The following is a 22,237-nucleotide window of genomic DNA, read 5'->3' as shown; positions in this document are numbered from 1 at the left end:
TTTGTGGTAAGAGAATATGGCGTAAATGATACTTTTTATAGGAATTTGTTACCTGTTGATAGCTACTTATGTAACTAATTATGGCATTTATAAGGATAATGTATTTTATTTACATAATTTAGTGATAAACCAATATTCCTGCTGTTTCTATACACATTATAGTGACTTTTATGGCTGTAGAACACTGTATGCTTATAACCAGAAAACAATCTGAATTCATAGAAAAGAGGCACATCAGAGGAGGAAAGAGGGATGCAGGCATTTGGGTCCCAAACGGGACTGTCCCTCTTAACCCCTTAATGGCAATACTGTTTCTTTCTCGTAGTACATATATATTTTTTTAAAGGGCTTTCTTTAGATACCATTATTTTTTTCATATCATCTAATTTACTATAAAAATGATAAAATATGTTAAAGTTACCTTTTCTTTCAAAAATATTTTACTCATCTGCAAAAACTATTGAAAAAAACCTGCTAAGTAGATTCTTAGGAATGCAGTTCTTGGGCAAAGTGATGCAATCTCCATAGCAACCAAATAAATGATTCTACTATCTGCTCACTATTTACCATGTATCAGAATGTTAAGATTAAGAAATACTAAAGGTATTATAAACCAGTCTTTAGCCATGTATTTTGTTGAACTGGTGATATTGCTTGCATCATACCCCAGCATTTCAGGTGCCCAAACCAGGGCACTTTTGTTGGGGGTGTGGCAAGACCAAAGCTTCATCCAGACATGAAGTTTTATATTTCAAAGCTGAAGTGTGAGTATACATTACCCATTAGAATATTGTGTTATCGGTAAGCAATATGCTGTTTTCAATGGGAGTGATTTCCTGCCATTGATTAGATGCTTCAAGCAGCCAATCAATGGGGCAGCACATCATGACACAGGTAGAGCAGGAAACTGCAGCTTCTCTCTAAACTAAATATTATTTTATCCAATTTGGACAATGAAAGTATTTGCAAAATATTTTCATAAGCATTGCTTGTTTAGGGGCTCCCCAAGACACTGGAGTATCTCTTTAAGCTTCAGTATTTCTTTTCCCATTTTCATTTCCACTGTCCTATCCCTACATTGTATATACGAGCTTTAAATATCTGAAGTTATACGGCCCTTTTCAGTGTTACCAAGCGAAGCCAAAAGCTTAACACAAGCCATGCTAACATATACCAGACATTAACACTAGCTTGCATCTGTAGACTGCAGTATGAAGGGTGGGACTGACTTATACTAACATCTGACGTCTAACTGAATGCCTGATTCAAGTCAGCTGGAGGAGAAGCAGATTTTATCCGTACTGAACACACAATTATGAAGGAATAAGCAGCACTAGCATTTCACCTTTGTGGTTCTGAATTGCAGATAACCGCATCAAGACAACATGGGAGACTGGAGCTTCCTTGAAAAGTTGTTGGACCAAGTACAAGAGCATTCAACACCAGTTGGTAAAGTGTGGCTTATGGTGCTATTTATCTTTCGCCTCTTGATCTTGAGTCTGGCAATGGAATCTGTATGGGGAGATGAGCAATCCGATTTCGTCTGCAACACTAAACAGCCTGGCTGCCCCAACGTCTGTTATGACGAGGCCTTCCCCATCTCCCATGTCCGATATTGGGTACTACAGTTCCTCTTCGTCAGTACTCCCACTCTGCTTTATCTTGGACATGTGCTCTACCTATCTCAGAAAGTGGAAAAACTGAGGCAGGTAGAGAATGAACTAAGGTCTCTGGAGGGCAAAGTTCAGCATGTGGAACATGCTTTAGCTGCCCTAGAGAAGAAACGTCTCAAATATTGCATTCAGGAGGATGGGTGTGTAAAGATTAAGGGATCCTTAATTTATACCTATGCAGCCAGCATAATTTTCAAAAGCATTCTTGAAGCGGCTTTCCTGTTGGGTCAGTGGTACCTCTATGGCTTTGTGATGCCTCCAGTCTATGAGTGCAAAAGGCATCCATGTAAACACACAGTAGACTGCTTTGTATCCAGACCTATGGAGAAAACAATTTTTATTATTTTTATGCTAGTGGTGTCTGTTCTTTCCCTGGCACTCAGTTTACTGGAGTTGGCTCTTCTACTTGGTCAAAGGATTTTCCAGAGAATAAAGGCATGTTGCTCAAAAAGGTATACTAATGAAGTCAGTATGTTCCCGGATGCAACTAATAATCCACCAAGTGCTCCTACCCAGGAAAAACCCTGTCTGTACTTTCCAATTGAAAATGATCACCCTCCATGCCCAGCTTACAAAATGACAAACGAGCAAAACTGGACCAATTACAATACTGAAAAGCAATTGGCTTTGAGCGTTGAACTTCACAAAAGCTCTTTATATATATCTGATCAATCAAGCTGCTCCTCATCCAAAAAACAATATGTTTAAAACAAACATATTGCCTCAGGGAACAACTCCACAACCTGCAATAGCTGTGTATGACATTTCATATTGCTCCCACTTAAACAATAACTTTACCTACTAATTGCATAACAAGGAACTGATTTATTCACGTAATGGCGATGAGTCTGCCTCAATAATTATATTGAAATTGAAGATCACAGTGGATGTACGGATTTCTCTCAGACCAAATCTGGTATGTTATTTACTTTTTATACTATTGAATATCCAGAACAATATTATTGTTATTATTACTATATATTGTTTTATATAGCACCATCATATTCCGTAGTGCCGTACAGCCGTATGATGTGCTATATATATATGTGTCCCTCAGAAAATGTCTGTTAAACCCTTTTTGAGGAAACCCCTAGATCTGATCATACATGATGTGATCAATAAAGCAGGGGTGCAGAGTAGCACAGAGTGAGTTTAGAGTAAGAAGATTGGGGAACAAAGTTTCTTCCTGAAAAAGACAATCTGAATTTTTTTTTTTAAAAAAAATCACCATGATATCATCAGGGGGAAGAGATATATACAAAGACCCTAGCGGGATTGATTAAAATGTCTTTGAAAAAATTGTTTAAACGGTGAACAAAAAAGAAACAAAAGTTAAAGCCCTACCACTCCCAGGTAAAATATTAAGATTACCGTATAGTGTAGTGTAGTGCTCTATGTAAAGGGAGCGTTTTGTTATTTTATCTTCAGTATTATGGGAATGTTGCTGAACATATTTTCTTCATGTACACTAAAGCATTCCATGCTCCCATGTTTTCCACATTTACAGAAAGGAAAGTAGATGTGCATAAAACTTAAGTAAAATCGCTATCAAAAAAGGCAGTGGTACAACATTTTAGGCCAAAAGTTTGTTTTTTTTCTGCTGTCATTATCTACATATCTCTGTCCTAGGGTGACCACAGGCCCTGCATTGCCTGCAACGGGCCTCAATCCAGGACAATGCAATAGGCAATATAAAATGCATTTTTTTACACGGAGGAGAGAAAGGGGCGCCAAGCGGTCGCTCAAGAATAAGGTTCTGCTCGGCGCCCCCCAGTCTCCTCTGCGAGGCCTCTAGCTTGGTCGCAGTGCCGGCATTTCATGCTGAGTGTCTGAATATCATGTCATATTCAGGCACTCAGCAGTGAGCAGCGAGACAGAGGCCTCACACTCCCACTGCAGGACGTCTGCAAGGTAAGGAGGAAATACAGCGGGAGAAGAGGGTAGATAATGAGAAGGGGGGGAATAGATAGTGAGAAGGGGAGGAGAGGGGTACATATTGAGAAGGGAGGGAGAGGGGGTTGATAGTGAGAAGGGATGAAGGGGTAGATAGTGGGGAGGAAGAGGGAGTAGACAGCCAGAAGGGGGTGAGAATATTAAAATAAAGAGTGAGCATGAGTGAGAGAATGGATGAATTGATGTGTGGATGCATTTTGTGAATGAGTGACAGTATGAATTAATGTGTGAATGTGTGAATAGTGAGAAGGGATGAAGGGGTAGATAGTGGGGAGGAAGAGGGAGTAGACAGTCAGAAGGGGGTACTAAGAATATTAAAATAAAGAGTGAGCATGAGTGAGAGAATGGATGAATTGATGTATGGATGAATTGTGTGAATGAGTGAGAGTATGAATGCATTAATATGTGGATGAATTGTATTAATTTGTGAGAATGCATTAATGAGTATGTGTACATGATTTGTGTGAATGAGTGAGAGAATAAATGATTGTGTGAATTAATTATGTGAATAAAAGTGTGAATTGGTGAGTGACTGTAAAAGTGTTTGTATCATAGATATATAATTGATTTGTGGAATGGAAAAGATGGCACAGGCAGGGTGTTTATGGGACAAAGATGGCACAGGCCGGGCTGTTTGGGGAACAAGTTGGCGCAGGCTGGGCTGTTTTGGGACAAAGATGGCAGGTCCTACGCGTGTAATTTGTTTGCTGGTCAGATTCTATGTGGGCAGTGTGGATGCTAGGGCTGGCGTTCGGGTGTGCAACCTGTGAGCTATGCCTGTAATTTAGGGGGTTTTATCTATACCTGCAATGCTATTTTTCCATACAGTATTTATATATATATATATATATATATATATATATATATATATATATATATATATATATATAACATTAAATACAGGGTTTGTATGTCTTATTCAGTTGATCAATACCTGCAGTGCTGAGTTTACATGTGATTTCCAGTTGATTTATACCTGCAATGCTGGGATTGTGTGTTATTATGTTGATCTATACCTGCAATGCTATGTTTCCATAGATTATTATTGTATACCTGCAAATACAGGATTTTTATATCTGATTCTGATTCAGTGTAGCAAAAATGTTTTTGGTGCGGGAGTGGGGGAGTGATTGCATGCTAGGGAGCGTGGAGCGGGGCCCAAGGAAATGCTTGCATAGGGCCCAATTTTTTTCAATATAAAATGTATTGTTAGCAGGGGCTAATATTAATATATATCGGCAGCAGGGGCTAATATTAAGGAATGAAAAATAACTGCCAGTTCAGCTGTTATTTTGAAATATTTCAATCACAGTCTTTACTTCAAAGAGATAAGTACATATTAGGTGGTTACAAATGCATGTCTAACGCATGTGTGTGTAATTATATATATATATATATATATTTATATATTTACTCACAGAGTCCATTGCACACCATTCCAAATATTCCAAGCCCGGTGCTAGTAACCAGCAGTTTTCATACAAAACATTTTCAAAAGATGGTCAGCACTCCAGGTCTTTAAATTGACAATTTCATTTTATTCAAAGTCAAGTCATTTGAATAAAATGAAATTGTCAATTTAAAGACCTGGAGTGCTGACCATCTTTTGAAAATGTTTTATATATATATATATTTATACCTGCGTGTGTGATCTCATGCGATTCATAGCGTGTCCCTGAATGGCAGAAATAAAATATGGTCACCCATCCCTTTGCTTTAAATAGTAATACTTTGTCAGAAGTATTTTTATTCTCTTGACTATACTCAATGTATGTAAGTCTGCAGAAAAAGAGCAACTAGAGCAGCTTCTTTTTTACCATACATTGAAAGAACATCGATGAAACTTTTTCATTATTCAGCTAGTTTTTGGAAGGAAACCAGAGATTTTTCAAGTTGTTTTTATTTCGGTACTTAAGATGCTCTCAGAGTTAGTGGAGTAACAAAAGGGACACTGGTTTATATAGGCTTAGGTTCTTTGCTTTGTTGGAAAAACAAGTACATGTAGAAGTGCAGGAGGGGGGCATCAGAATAATAGTTTGCCTAGGGCCTTAGAAACCCTAGGGCCAGCTCTGGTTGCAGCTACTACAGGATCCCAAGCAACCTGCTTCCACCGACACCATCTGTCTGTCGGTTCAGTGTGGAACACAGAGATCTTACTTCTGCTTCCACTGCTGTGTTTGGCGTGTCTTGTTGCAATGTGTGGGGATCTAGAGGAGGTACAGATTTCCCTGGACACTGGAACAAATTTGGAATGTGAAAAATTGTGGAATGTGTTTTTTTTTTCTATTTGAGTTTTTTTTTTATTTTTAAAATAGCTGAATTAATAAATTGAGATTGGATTGATTTTTATGATAATGCAATTCAGCAGCCAAAATGAGCTCACATTTACCATTATATTTTATTTATAGTTTTATTGGGGGGGGGGTTACACAACATGAAAGCTTATTCTCTAATATATAGAGTCATTTAGTCATCATACCTACCCAGTGATATTATACTCTGACCCTTTTATCTGTTTCACTCTCAATTTGATTTAACCATTAAATGTATGTGAAGCTTGCCTTTCTCCCTTTCTTATTTCAAAGTATAGTTTCTTTCCTGCTAAATTTAGTTATCTCCTATCTACTTACAAGTCATGTTTATTTTACAGTTTATTAAAGATAGGTTTCATATTGTTTTATATTCAATAGTATCTCAAAGAGACAAAATGTATAATGTCTAGTCATACTTCCTTTGTCATAGAATGCAATATTGAGAACAATTGTGAGAATCTTGCCTGTGCTTCACCATAAGGGAAGCCTGACTAGAATGCGGTATTATTTCACTGGTGGGAAAAATACATGAACTTGGCTACCTCTTATTTGATAGGCATGTAGAAGCACATTCCGGCTTAGCACTAGGGTGTCACTTAAAAAGGGGCAACAAAAACGTGAATTTGGGTTCCTTCCTTAAGATGTTTAAACAATATGTAAAAAAAAAAAAAAAAAAAAAAAAAAAAAAAAGGTCAAAACGGTCATATGCTGGCAATACACCTACTAGGGTGTTGCACAACAGGGTGCAAATTACCCAGTATTTTAACAGACTGCCCAATGTGCCAGTGCTCAATGGGGCTATTATAAGGAAGATCCTTGAAGCCAGAACAGCCTACTTAGCATGCTTTACCCAGGGCTGCACTTCCTTACTTTATCTCCCTGGTAATATTCCCCTATTGGAGGCTCCTCCATAGGAGCACATGCGCACGTGAACCCCCAAGCGCAAAATTGCTAAATTCATCAAACAATCCATTTTAATTTAAATTAGATTAAAATGGATTTTTGATGAATTTTGCAATTTTTTTCCCCTTTGCTCTTTGGGGTTCACGTGCCATGAAGCCTCCAGTCGCCTAATGTAGTCTGCCTATCGCACGTGCGATAGGAAGAAAGACCCTACTTGGCTCAATGATGCCGTGCTTGCTAATTGAACCCTGTTTTGCACAGTAAAAGCTGTGAGATCAGGGGAGAAGCTCCCAGCCATCAGCTCCCAGCCAACACACTCCCCGCCCTCCCAGTGACTGACTGCAATCCTTTAGGGTTGATGGGGTGTTTAGGGTAAATTTAGGGGCAGTTATAGTTGATGGGGTGTTTAGGGTTAATTAAGGCGCAGTTATGGTTAATGGGGTGTTTAGGGTAAATTTAGGGGCAGTTATAGTTAATGGGATATTTAGGGGCAGTTATGGTTATTGGGGTGTTTAGGGTTAATTTAGGGGAAATGTATTTTAACCTGTACATTAAGTCGTAAATGTACATTTAATTTTTAAAATGTATATATTGTGAACCCCCATTGGAATTACCCACCAGCAGCCACTGCTATTGCCATATCTAAGATGTTTTGTCAGGTCACATCATAGTACTGTTTCACAGAGAACGATGGTGCAAGTGGAATGTAAGAGCCAACAAGGAGCAAGACAGCAATGGAGATCCGGGGGTCTGTCCCAGGGAGGCTCCCTGCTAAAATACATCATTTTATGATGGGTATTTAAAAGAGTTTTCCTAGGTAAGACAATGTTAGATGAGGGACAGTAAGTGAGAACAGAGTTAAGGTACGGCAGATGAGGGACTTAAAGTTTTAACAGGTACACTAAAGGATGACGGGGTTAAGGAGTAGTGAGTAAAAGGTTGAAGCTTAAATAATGCATAATACAATGCGAAAGAGGATTATGAGGAAAAATGACAATATTTAAATTAACATGACAAAAATAAATCAGCTTTATTCCCTAGGTACATTTTTGGCCATGATTAGAGTATCACCACTGCACCACTGCATATGGAAACCTGGAAGGTGGATCACTGTGCTGCTACTAGTGCGCTAGTTGGGGAGATCTGCCATGGTTACCCGGCCAAAATACATAGTTTACTGAATGTATAAGCTATCTTCTCATATATCATATGCCTTATTTTATTGATCTCTACTCTTAAAATGGGCCCAAACCTTTGACAAGTATGTATTTAATAGATTTTTCATCCACATGAACAAAAACTTAGCCAAGAAGTTAGAAAACTTAGAAAAGAAAAACGGTAATATTGTCCTATGATATACAGTCTAAGCAAGGGGTTGCAGGCTGGTGTTTTCAAACACTGTTTAACAGCAATTAAAGTTTGGACAGGTGATCACATTGAGCCCCTTGTATGCAGTTTTATACCTTCATTTATTATACTTTTTGTACGCAATATTACGCACAAATGTTTGAACTATTACAAACTACTATGCTGTTTGGCAATAAACATGTTAAAAGTCATTTATTCGCCGCCTACCCCCCCCCCACCCCCCCCCCCCCAAAAAAGGAAAAAACACTCTCCTTTCTGTCAAGCACACCATCAATATCCTGCACCTCCCCTAGACCGCCCCATGTTTCCTCTTCACCCGTGGGATACTTTGAAAAGGGACAGGGCATCGTCTGGCTGCCTCCCTTATCACATACTTCTTGGCATCACTCAGTTCATGGCTTTAGCCTGGGATACTGGCACCACTGCTAACCCTAATCCTTTTTATTGGCATGTAAAAGTAGAAGGATTTGCAAAAAATTAGTCTTCTCTAAGCATCACAGGTATGTATGAAGGATAACATATTGTGCAAACCATTCTACAGGCATTTTTAGACAAAGCAGGTTATAATTCAAAATGTTAATGTATAAACTACAGTTTATAGATTAATCATTTATGTGCATCGGACATATAAATCTACAATGATACATTGGTTGTGTAAGTGTTGTTGGAATTGCTGGAGATGAAGGAAGTTTGCTGAGCACTGCATTGTATAGGGAAAGAGAGAGTGATGTCGCTGACATAATCTCATTTAGAGTGTAGGAAGCCAATGCAGGACTCTCCAGCTTTTGATTGACTGCAATTCCCATTATCCTTTGTCGGCATTCATGTCTTTTTACACCATAGCCCAACTAAGACTGGCTTTTTTTTATGATTAAGAATTTGAGAGATCATGTAAAAGCTGGAGCAAAGTGTAGCAAGCGGAGCAGTAGGAAAAGTCCATTGGTTGCTATGGTGACTGCATTACTTTTACTATATTGTAGAATTGTGGAGGGGTTTATATACATAGCACACACAGTGTCACAACTGTATAAGAATACAACACAGCAATTCTAGTGATTTTTTAGCAAAGTGCAAAACTAGCCAAGAGAAAATGAATAACTGGAACTTAACGAGAAATATACAGGGAGTGGTGAACACTGACTCCAGGGTATAAGAGCATAAATAGATTCCAGCCCATGTGAACTGGGATATTTGGGCTTTATATAGCTTACTAATTCTTTATGTCGTTTCTCAAAAAAAGGAATAGCAGTTAGAGGTTAAACCTAATACTAACAAGTATTTTGAATGCGGCTCGGGGGCATAATGGGTCCTGGAAATTTACAGTAACTGGGAAAAACAGAAGTTAAAGTTGGTGAACTTGTTCTGAACTCCTTGGGATTTATTCACTAAAAACTGTTGCGGGGTGGAAAACCTCTTCACATTAAGTATGAAGAGCCGACTGGGGAGCTTCTCCAGCAACCTTTGCTAAAATGCATAGATTTTCATCTAGCTACAGTTAGTCTACAGGATTAATTGTTAAACCCAACGGGAGATGTACAAAGGTGAGAAATTGTTCTCTCTTTATATGGATTTTAGCTATATTGCTATTCTGAATACTTGAATACAATGCTATTCAAAATTTCTATCAGCATTTGAAAAATAAGAGACATTCCAGAGATCTTCCTTATATCTGGCTATGCTAAAAACCAAATTATGTATTTATCCTAAAAATCAAAAACTGTAACTGGTAATATTAGGCCATTAATATGTAACTATTTTTAATAACATAACAAAAATAGTCAAGCATTTGTATTATGTTAGAGGGCACCACAAATCAAGATTTAATTTGATGGTACATTAGGAGGAAAAGACAAGATCTGGTTATTGCAGCTTCTGATTAAAACCTGATGTACTGCTAGATTTAACATAAACCTTACTCAGTTCAATTTCAGTTAGGAAAAGTTTAGGAAGTTCAACATGTGTCTGATTTTTCAAGTTTTTTTGCAATTCAGGGATGCAATTTCCGCAGGATGGTAACACCACAATAAGCATTTCTCGGAATTGTCCTGATTAAATTAATCGAATATAGGAGTCCCAGGTTCATGATCACATGTTTTCATTTATGTAAACCTTCAAATGTGCTGGAATCGAAAGAGTTTTTTGAACAGCTTTTTCTATGAACACCTGTGAGCATGGACAATGGAGATAACAAAAAATATTGACGGACAGACGCAAAACAAAATTTAAGACAATGGGTAACCTGAAATAAAAGAACAACTGAATGTAATATAGAAGAATACGTGTAAAAACAAATAATGGATTAAATCGTTGAAAGAAGGAAGGGCATTACATTGGAGAACAGACTATCAATCCTTACTCCCATCTCAGCATCCATGCCTCAGCATCATTACTTTCTATGGTTACTCATATGTTTCATTATTGCCTAGAACATAATACTTTTTCGAGCGTGCGCCTATAATAAATGTTTTAAAGTTTCCTTGACCTGTAAAGATTAAAGGGGAGAGGTTATTGGTGACATGTATAATATTTTACTTTCTTTAAGACATTGTTTTAATCTATCTGAAATGTGTTCCTTGTAAAATTTAGGCTTTATATATTTACAGGCTATTTTACAAAAAAAATCAGGGTAGAAAAAAAATAACTTCTGATTATCAATTAAAATATGCAACGTTTCTTAATAAATTGAGTCATAAATAACTAAAGTAAAAAATACCTGTTATCATATAAATATTTTAAGCATTTTAGGTTCTTTAATGGAAACCAGTCATCTGTTTACAGTTGTGCTTGGTTTCATAAAATTATTATGTCCTGTTTATATTATCTGCTTCCTCTATTAGCAATATTTTGGCAAACATTTATTAACTGCAAATGCCACAACAGTTATATTACTTATTTCCTATACCACCTTTTATGTTTCCCTTAAATGTGATACTGTAATTAGAATTGTTCTTTAGTTGGAGAGATGATCATCTCGATCCACCATGAACTTGTATAGATCACTCTAACAGTGTTTTCACAAATGTGTTCCAATCATGCCAACATCTAAAAACTTAATTTTAAGAAGTCTGACGGTGAGAAATCTGTAAATATTATGGGGAGCTGTATTAAGCTGTCTTGTCAGACTGGGAGTTTGCTGATCAGTTACACGTTTAATTTTTGTGTTTGCTCTGCATAAAAACTAGTGCTCATGAAGTGTTGACTTAAAGACATTTTTTGTATAAGATACAGGGGACAGCCATACTAACAAAAGTTTTTTTAATATGCATTTTCAAAAATGAAAAAAATCTCCCTCAACTGAGGTAGCAACTGCAACTCTGCAGCTGCCGCCCTTCTCTGTGGTCCGGTGATTCTTGCCAGTCAGTGGCAGGAAAGCTATCCCATTAAAATCAATTGAAGCACGTTCTATGCAGAGATCTGCATGTCTGAACAGACCTCCACGTTCGCTGTGCCAGCATTGTTAATTATATCACATTCTTGGAGATGTTTGGTCAAACACGAGATGAGAAGGTGGGGCTGGTGAAAGGGCAAAAACATATGGGGGCATTTTACACAATAACCTATGCATTTGCAAGTGGGAACCACATTAAAATTTAAATGGACCACGCAGCTATCATATGCATTGAAGTGTATATGATAGATGGAGTGAGCTTTTAACGATAATATTAGAACTGACAATATAAAAAAAAATGTACAAAACATTTAACACACATTAAGACATCGTGATATAGAAAGAGACAAGAGGCTCTACATCTGCAAACTATTAGGAGGTTGAGGGGGAATGAAACAGAAGGCGAGTTGTGAAAAATGCTGTTTCTCAAATCAGCAACTCCCACGGTCAATCACAACTCTCCTTTTCTACGTTCAGATAAAATGCAGAACAAGTATGTTTACGGTATTCATTTTTGATAGATATGCAGCATATGTGCTGACAGAATTGAACAAGAATGTTATTTGCATGTACCGTTTTATTAGCTATATATTTAAAATTCCATTAATTTACTTTGCTCTGTTTCATAGGAAGCATATCCCTTCATCATGGGAGACTGGGAGTTTCTTGAAAGGCTTTTGGACCAAGTGCAGGAGCATTCAACAGCCATCGGCAAGATATGGCTCATGGTACTTTTTATCTTCCGAATACTGATACTAGGTCTGGCAGGGGAATCAGTTTGGGGTGATGAGCAGTCAGATTTTACCTGTAATACAGAACAGCCTGGCTGCACAAATGTGTGCTATGACAAGGCATTCCCCATCTCACATGTCCGCTACTGGGTACTGCAGTTCCTCTTTGTGAGCACCCCTACCTTATTCTACCTGGGACACGTTATCTACCTTTCCAGAAAAGAGGAAAAGCTGAAACAAAAGGAGAATGAGTTAAGGGCCCTGGATGAGAAAGATCAAGACGTGGACCATGCCCTTGCTGTCATAGAGAAAAAGCGACTAAAAATATGCATTCAAGAAGATGGGAGAGTAAAGATCAGAGGAGCCCTGATGTGCACCTACACTATTAGTGTAATCTTAAAGAGCATCTTTGAAGCTGGCTTTCTTATAGGCCAGTGGCATCTCTATGGTTTTGTGATGCCTGCAATCTATGTGTGTCAGAGGGACCCATGCCCTCATAAGGTAGACTGCTTTGTGTCTCGACCCATGGAGAAAACCATATTCATCCTTTTCATGCTTGTGGTATCTCTCATCTCTCTTTTACTTAACATACTGGAACTCATACATCTGGTCTGTAAGAGTATGCTACACACCATAAAGAAGTACTCTCCCTACATATCCACCAACAGGTATCCCAAGGATGAAGATATATACCCAGGGAAATCGCCAGAAAAATCTGTTACACCTTTCCAAGACAAGTCCTATCTCTACCTTCCATCAACAGAAAACAATACATACCCGCCATACAAGATGTCAAATGAGCAGAATTGGGCAAATTATAAAACTGAGAATCACCTGAACATGAGTGATGCAAATCAGACACACATAGGACATTACAACCACAGTGCCTTCACCCCTATATCTCCCGAACCAAATCCTGCATCCCAGAAGCATCCTAGCAGGGCAAGTAGCTCTGCATCCAAGAAACAGTATGTTTAAAGCATGTTTGGGGATTGCTTGTTTAATTTTCCTTCAACCTTGGTGTGAAATACCAAGCTGGCAGACTGGCTTTATGGCTGGGCAGTTCTATACTTTCAAGTCACTTAAAGGCTTTGGTGGTTGAGACTGCAAAACAAAGATAAGCTTTCTGCTTCCTGTGAGTTTAAATAACAGGCTGTGCAAGATGTGAAGATTGTAGAATAATAGCAGCGCAAAAACAATGAACAGCAAGACTGATGACAAGTTATTTAAAAGGGTTACAAACCTTGTAATGCACCAAATAAAACTGTTATTTGGACTCATTTAAGGTTTTACAAGAATGTGTAGCTGGTTTAACTGTGAAATCTGGATTTCAATCTAACACCTATAACATTGGTGCACTTTAGTACAAAATGCTGTATGGAATAATGACATTTTTTTTAGTCCTAGCTGAGAATCATATTGGTATGGTTATGTTGAAAGGTAGTACTGACAGGATGCATCTGTGACTCCACAAGGGTTTACTCTTTAAATAAATAATGAACAAGTAAAATGGTTGTTATATATAGGGGATAGCCTGAATTTTTTGTGATGACAAAAAATAACTAGGTCAGTTGCAACGTGTTAGCTTCCTTACTATATTTATTAAATACTGTTATTTTAAAATGAATATAGTGAAAACTGTGAAATTCATGAAACACTACACTGTCTCATATCATCAGTACAGACACTGAACTCCTTGTCATCTTCATATTGGCATTTGTGTTTTTTATTTATTTTTTAAGATGGAAACTGTTCTAATTAGAAACTAGCATCTCATGTAAAAAAAAAAAAAAAAAAAAAAACATTTTCAGTACAAATAATGTGTCTTGAACCATAGCAAATTAAAAGCACCACACAAGCTTTGTAGAGGTAGCATGACTAAAAAAACTTTAGAGACTTCTCCACCTCTCACGTGTCCATCCTGACCTCCTATATTCATCTATACAAGAAGGTATGTAAAAGGTATGCCTTGGTTGCCGAGCAGAGCAGGGAGATCGATGCCTGGAGTCATGCTATCCCACAGGTCTGTGTATGTAAAGACAGGTGGGCAGAGTTATCATGAAATGAGCAGGTGTTCCAAATATCATCTGTGCCAATTGGTCCTCTTTTGCCCCTCCAACCTTTTTGGTGAATATAAGCATATATCTGTGTTCATAAAGGTTACAAGAATGTGCATAGAAACAGCAGAATATATAATTAAATAGTGTAAATAAAATACATTAATCTTCTTAATGCCTTACTCGGTTAGGAAAAAAAATGTTTAGAGGTCACAGTGAGCTAAAATGTTTGTGTAAAGCACTGTCCCCTAACAACACTTCTAACCACACATCCCTCTTTGGCCATTTGATGTTGGAGGTATGAAACATACAGGTGGCTATGGAGTATGATAAGAAAGTTCTGTGCCAGCATACTCAAAGAGGGACTAGAAGCATTGTGCGGTACAGCTCGGCTCACTGGTTAATTACATAAGAAACAAACACACACATCTCAAACAAGAGATATCACACTCTGTGTTCATTCATCCATTTCCTGGATGTATGGTATTTTAGTAATGTTTGTATGAATGTACGTCCTTCACCTATAAGGAAATACACAGTAAAACCAAACCTAGCAATTTACTTGAAAATTGAGAGAAACCGCTATATCATCACTTATATAAATGTTTAACGTGATAACATAAATGATGACTTTTGTGTTTGCTTTATTTGAAATGTTTTAAATTTTGGTCTTCATTGCCAATCCCTATTGCCCAACACACAGTTTTAAAACATATTTACTTACGGTAAATAAATACAAAGTGTCCTGTGGTATCTGCACTGGATCATGTAAACCTGCTTAGCAACATTAAAAAATAACTAAATGATTCACTGAAAGATTGAGTTACGGATCAGACTTTAATCAAGAACAGCAAATAAACCCTAAACCAGAGACCCTGCTGAGAAAGGCCAAGTCCCAGGTGGGTATCATAATGCTATAGGATGAGGCCAATGTACATATGAATACCGACCCCCTTAGGATCCCATTGCAGTTAAACAACTTGTTTTATTAATAAAATGTGAATTAAGTATACAATTCGCTCTATGGACAAGTTTATTTTACTGAAGGTTTGTGTCCAGTGTTTCTCTCATAATGATCTGTTAGATCATAAATAAGTTTGAAGAACATCAAGGAAGCTGATATTAAAAGCCACAAGGTGAGCTACTGAGTGGTTACTCCTGCTACTCAGCCCCCTAGTGGCAAGTCACCTGTTTAATAACTTATTTTGTCAGACTGTAGTAAATCTCTCTTTAAAGGGGCAGGTTAGTGTCCCGGTCATCCCCCTAAAAAAGAATGTATATTCAAGTATTCTTGGTGGCCAAACAGGTAAGGTAGGTTAGTGGTCTCACCCCAGCCCCTCTTCCAACCACCGACCCAACAAAGCTATCTTAAAGAGGACACCTGAGATGTTGATGTATATGATGTTAGATCAGGAACAAAACCTTATTTATATTATTTAATCCTAACAAAGAATCAGGTTTAACATCATTTCAACCTTTTGCTAACCACAATGTGATGTAACTCTGGGGACCATCTGTAACCTTTCAGGTAATGTTTGCAGCAAAAATCCCAAAGTACAGCCAAGCTCTGTATTATCGACCTAGTAGCCGAGTGGCCTGAAATCCCCCCTTAATCAACAGTTTTAATGGAAAACATAAACTGCCCCCTACATAAGCAGCACCGGTGCAGGCAGTGTTACTTGTTTTTCTACCTTAGCACAGAGTATTTACCTTGGCCAGAGGGTGCCTGCTTTCTCTCTTAACATTTCTTTCCTTCTGCTTCCTGCCTCGCAGTTGCTCCAATGCAATGTCTGAAAGTGAGAGTTTCACGCCATAACGTATTAGTTTAACCTTTGTCTGCTATACCACTGGTTTCTCCTAACAGGACTCAAACTAGACCAGTAGCCAAAACCAATACTGGATATCTTAATCTGAAAAAAAATATAATTACATTTAAAAGTTTACCATTTTAGAGGCTTCATGCATGTATCTACTCAGTGGCAAAAATATATATTATATGATGAAATGCTAACTAATTATGGGGCTTCATTTTGCTTGTATTTTTGTATCCAGATGCTTACCTTTCCATTATGGGAGGAAGTTTCCCAAAATCTTAAAGATTAAAGAGGCAGAGATATGGCATCTTACCAAAGCATTCACAATCACTATTATAGTTAAATAAAAAAAAAGTAGATAGGAGAGCAAGATCTGCAATACTGTCATTGTAGATGATGGGAAAAGTAGAAAAGAATGTTGAGGCACCTTGGTACTCTGAACCTGTTCACCCTTTCACACTTAGCAGATCCAATTGTTGTGCCAACTTGTTTTTTTTTTTTTAAAACAGGGGCCTTAATAGGTAACCTCAAGGCCTTCATTGGGATCAGGAACGTTAAGGAATGCCAAAACGGAAAGGGCTTCTTAGCCTCATGTTAATTAATACATAGAGAAAAAATAAAATCAAGTCTGCATATACAGCATTGGGACATTGACAGGTATTGAATTTGTCAACCTCTTCTTGTTTATACAAACTTGTTAATTTGTATATGTTTTGATGCTACAGAGAATGTTAAAAAAAATTGAAAAAGCAGTATAGAGCTGTTTTTCATAATAAGCAGAAACGTTTAAAGCTATTTTAATCAAATAAAACGCTAAGGAGCTCAAAATTAAGACCATATTGTAACCATTGTCCATTTTGTCTTCCACCTTCAACTGCCAGCAGGTTATTTGCTATACATATTATCAAGATGTTGTCTCCCTACAGTATGCCCTCATTGTGCTCGAACCCTTAAGTCAATAAAATATTGCACACACAAAATAAAAAATAAATAAAAACTCATATACTTTTTGGCTCCACGTGGTCATACTGGGAGAGGGCTGGCACCTTCTGGCCTTGGGGAAAAGTAAAGCCAAGTGTCCCTCCCTGCCAATTAGCACATACATTCACACACAATCTAACATACACTAACACACACTTGCCTTGAGCCTGTCTTCATTGGGATGTGTATAAATTGCTCCTGCTTCACTTCATAGATGTTATGTTTCATTTTTCATAAAACATACATGTGGACATTTCAACTTAACGTGAACATACATGTGCCTATTACTTTGCAGGTCTTATGGAATATATGAGCACTAGAGAACCCACACACACTCACACTTCTTGCTTTCACACATGTAAAAGGGGGCCCTTGCCATTTTTGTTTCAGATTAAAAGACATTTTCAACACTGTGTGTGTGTTCAAGCTCTGTTATCTTAACCCAATTACCCTATTACACAAACACTACTTATCATACAACCTATCGCAAACAATAAAATGGATCATTGTTAATCACCCAGCCGGACACCCTGACTAATGAAAGTCTATGGACATACGGGCATCATTAGCAGTGTTCTAAGGATTCAGCACCGAGTGGTGTTTGAACGGGGAAAGTGGCCAAAATATCAAATGACTGAGAACAATGCCAGCCTCCAGGTCTGCAGATAAAGAAATGAGTTGTTACAAAATTAGCTAAAACCAAATTGTTACCTATGGTAAACTATATTACTGTACAAAACACTGTATTTTATGCTCAAGGAGATTTTTTTCTTTCTCCATGAGACTTCCCTTTTAAGTTTGAGAGGTTTATGTAATGTAAATCAAGAGACATTTTTATAGTTAGCTGGTAAACATTTGAGGAATTTTTTTTTTACAGCAGTTCAAATATAGCCCAGTTTTTAGGTGTTAACTAACCTTTAAAGAAAAACACAAGTGGAACATTTGATCTGCAGGCCACAGTCTTGAGAGCTTTATTTATGACAGTGCTACGACTTTGTTTAACAGTTAACAGCAAATGTGAAATATTGGGTTTATCTAGCATGCTTCTTCTCCTATTTATTTTATAATGCCAAGCTTACTAAATTATTTGTTTTACAAATTTTTTTGTATGGTCTGGTGCCGCTTCCAATCATTTTTAATGCCCCGATTACACTGGAAACCAACAAATAGAATTTTACAAGAGGTGTAGAAACACCTTCCACGATTGTATAGTATAGTTGAATAACTATAGTTAATTGAACTAGACCAGGGGAAGGGCTTGTCTTATAGGCCTCAGGAATTGTAGCATATTAGTGGGGCTGCGATTGATCTTCAGATTAGGGGGCTAGCACTGCATCTGAGCTCAACTCTTAATATTTAGGTTAGTTGAATGCTCTTATATTTAGCTGGTAGATATTTTGGCATAAACGACAATTCCAATTGCCATAAGTACTTGTACAGTACCTTCATCAACTGGCCCAGTCTGGCACTTCCTCTCATGCTTAGACAGCTGGAGGAAACTGTACAACATGCCTTTCCAAAACCAACACATAGCAAAAGATCTGCCATTTCCCAGGTCACTGGAAAGATGGTCCTGTTTTTGGAGAAAGAGCAATTTGGGCTCTTACCCAGCAGTTACCTTGCTCCACAATCAACCTTTAAAGTGCAAGACAAGCAAAAAAGTACCTCCTTGTTTTCCTAGAGGGGAAGCTAAACTAAGCAGATAAGAACTATCAATCGAGCCAGGGAGGAAGAGTACTCTGTCCTTTAGGTGTGAAGATGAATGTCAAGATTTATCTGGCAAAGACAGACCCAAAAACAAATCAATAATATCCATACAGGAAAGGGGTCAGTTCAACTCATAACAAGTGTATGGAAGGCCTTGTGAACCTGTTCCAAAAACAAACAAGAAAAGGTCACATAAGGACGTTTTGGTATTTACCCAGTGCCTTTGCTTCTGGGAAGCCTGGATACCACTCTGTTTGTACAACTGAAGTGCTGTTTCCTACAGGTCTCTGTCTGCCAATCGTTTAAGCCATTTTAAAAATTCTCGTTGTTATGTCTGTTAACAGTTTCTTTCCAGAGAGGTCCATAATTTCTTTAGTCTGCACAGTTTATCTGTTATTAATTCTACAGTGAAATAACCATATTGCTTAGTATATTTGTCCCACACCTTAAACTCTACTAGAAGCATGCTCTATGATTTTACTACTCCTTTATTCTACTCCAAAATATACTGTTTTGATGAAAATCTTCTACGCATTACCAAGGACAGATCACCATAATGCGTGATCGCCATTACCGGTATGCCACTGCTCAACTTGTTAGTCTAGGTCGGAGTATGTAATATTGTGTACATGAGGTTGCATATCCTTTTGAGGCACAGCTCTGGGCACTCACCACAGGAGATGTGCAGCACGAGGAAGATGAGATGCTGCCGCGTAGTTCAATCAATGGCAGTGCCCCATCTAAATATACCACTGGTCATGAGCACACATAAAAAAATAAATAAACTTTAGGCAGCAAAAGCAAGTTTTTCTTGTAAAAGAATGTCTTTCAAATGCAACAACAGGTACAGTTCAGAAAATTAAATAAAATGTAATATCACAGGTAAGCTGAATTAAATAGTTGCTTTTGATGTAATAATATAACACAGTTTATTTACTTAAAACATTCGTCTGCTAAATGACACAGAGTTAGATAAAATTATTGGTAAAGCCCTGTCCCTCTTTGTATATCTCAAGTGTTGGGAGATATGCAATTAGATGCCATAAAGACATTATCAATACTAAGTACAAGATGACACTTATTTCAAGCCATTACTGTGTTACCTTTATAAATTTCAATGTACAAGTTCAATGCCTACATGCATTATACACCAGCTGTATGTTCCTGGTGTTCACAGAGCACTGTTGGGATATTTTTGGTCCTCTAGTTGGGAACATTCCCTGGGGAAGAAAACAGCCAGTAAAATCAGACAAAATAAAGTTCCTCTCCCATTTATGTCCTGGGAAAGGTCACGCAGATGGAAGCATTAAAATACTGTATGAGGCTTGATGAGAACAAACAGGGGAGGATGGTTAACCCGCTGCAAACAACTCGTATCATTTAGCACCGTTCATGCGCTGATGAAAGGATATTTTAGAGTCTGTAGCCAAATGGAAGATCTTCAACAAGCCACTGCAAAACTGCATATTAAATGTAAGCAAAGAAGGGTGAACATCAAAGAGTAAAATTCTCTTGAGATAAATAGTTCTTGATACGTATTGGTATGCTGTTTAGAAACAGGGTAGATTTAATACAGTAAAACAGATGAGAAAGGAACCGTGCCTAGCATTCACACTAGACAAAACAGGGATATCCAACGTTTAGATATCCAACTTTGTTCAGGTAGCTGATGACAGAATGTTGAAGGGTAAAAAAGGCAATAGAAAAGTAATAGAAATTGGAGCTTAACTAGGTTCACTATCCATAACTTTGAAGTGTTTTCCCCTAAAATTAGTATTGTTACCAGGTACTCACTAGTGGTATGTTGGGCATGGTACCAACACATTTTAAATGAAGTCTTATTTTTAATACAGGGTGCATAGGCAGGGGCGGGCTGGGCCAGGGGACAAATGCCTCCCTGGCCGCCCTTACGAAAAATTTCTGCAGTTTTCTTCTGAAGTAATACTGCAGTTTTTTGGACGTGAAAAAACTGCAATACTGCACTTTTACTGCAGTATTATTGCACATTTACTGCAGTTTTACTGCATTTGTACTTCACTGTACTGCAGTTCTACTGCAGTTATTTTTGTAAGGAAGTACAAATGCAATAAAGCTACAGTACATTGAAGTACAACTGTAGGTTTGCAATATAATGACGTAAAAGTGCAGTAATACTGCAGTAAAAGTGCAGTATTGCAGTTTTTCATGTCCACAAAACTGCAGTATTACTAAAGAAAAAACTGCAGTAATTTTTCGTAAGCCTGAATGTACATTAAACGGCCGCGCGGCTGCCCATTTAAGTGGCGGATTCGGCTACGCCAGGACTGTCTTTAATGCGGGGCAAAAGCAAAACAGCATCCACGGTTGCCCACAGCAACTTGCTCCCTACTTTGCTTTTCCACACATCTTCTTTCCTCCCCCATGTAGTTCAAGTATAGGGGAAAATAACATGGAAACATAGCATTATGGGTATAGAGCAACTGAATAACACACGAACATAGCCTTGCAGGTATAAATCAGCTGACAAAGATCACACTTTGAACAGTCTAAGGGGCAGCCCTGGCACCCACATTGCACACATAAGACCTGCCCCAGCACCCAGATTACATCCACAGCACCTGCCCAGCACCCAGACTGGATGCAGAGGACATGCCATGACATATTTTTCCCCAAACAACATGCCTGTGCCATCTGTGCCCCTAAACAGTTCATCTATGCCATCTTTGTTTCCAAACAGCTTGCCTGTGTCATCTTTGTCCCCAAACAGCCTGTCTGTCCAAATAGGTATGCTTATTTCTGACTGAAATCAGACAAATTGTAAGGTTAGTTTGTTTTTCTTTTTTTTTTTTTTTTGGTACATAAATGTGTACTTTAATACCAGATGATGTTGCTATTTTCTAAATACAAATAGGCTACAAAAAGTTACATTATTTACATTATTACAAGTTAAATTATTTTGTATTCATGGACCTCAAGATATAAATGAGATTTTCTGAAAAATTGATAAAATGGGTTTACAAAAGATTAAAGTAACCACTGTCCATGATGGATGATGATGTGTCAGCATTCGCATGGTAGAAGGGGCGAGTTGAATGGGTGACCAAAAAGATGCAGCGTGGGAAAGACAGAAGAGAGACCCAATTTATCTAAGATATGTACAACAAAGATTTATGTATTTGGTAATGTAAATTACAGATCATAAAACATCTCTTGGGAATAAAAATTGTCTACCAACACTTATTTTCTCTAATTCTACACATAGTTAGTAGGTTTATAAGATGTAAGATATAATGCCACAATGCTTTTCCTACCAGCCTATGTTGGTTGATTAGGGTAACATGTCCAAGGGGCCTCAGACTCCCTGCAGCAAA

General features: G+C 37.8%; 2 protein-coding genes across 3 annotated transcripts; both read left to right on the top strand.

The window, feature by feature from the left end:
- Positions 1-1,090: 1,090 nt before the first annotated feature.
- Positions 1,091-2,432, top strand: LOC128472784 (gap junction alpha-4 protein-like). 2 transcript variants are annotated; one of them, XM_053454734.1, is made up of 2 exons: positions 1,091-1,742; positions 1,806-2,432. In XM_053454734.1, the coding sequence occupies exons 1-2, from the start codon at positions 1,386-1,388 to the stop codon at positions 2,379-2,381; spliced, it is 933 nt and encodes a 310-aa protein (XP_053310709.1). In that variant the 5' UTR covers positions 1,091-1,385; the 3' UTR covers positions 2,382-2,432. The 2 variants fall into 2 exon arrangements, with proteins under 2 accessions (XP_053310709.1, XP_053310707.1); XM_053454732.1 differs by having other exon boundaries at positions 1,091-2,432.
- A 6,153-nt stretch (positions 2,433-8,585) lies between these two features.
- Positions 8,586-13,966, top strand: LOC128472783 (gap junction alpha-4 protein-like). Its single transcript, XM_053454731.1, has 2 exons — positions 8,586-8,709; positions 12,227-13,966. The coding sequence occupies exon 2, from the start codon at positions 12,245-12,247 to the stop codon at positions 13,304-13,306; it is 1,062 nt and encodes a 353-aa protein (XP_053310706.1). The 5' UTR covers positions 8,586-8,709; positions 12,227-12,244; the 3' UTR covers positions 13,307-13,966.
- The last annotated feature ends 8,271 nt before the right edge of the window (positions 13,967-22,237 follow it).

The sequence above is a fragment of the Spea bombifrons genome, chromosome 2 (genome assembly GCF_027358695.1).
Source record: "Spea bombifrons isolate aSpeBom1 chromosome 2, aSpeBom1.2.pri, whole genome shotgun sequence".
NCBI classification, from domain to species: Eukaryota; Metazoa; Chordata; class Amphibia; order Anura; family Pelobatidae; genus Spea; species Spea bombifrons.
Note: the sequence above shows the minus strand (reverse complement) of the source record. Positions and strands in the feature narration are given on the sequence as shown.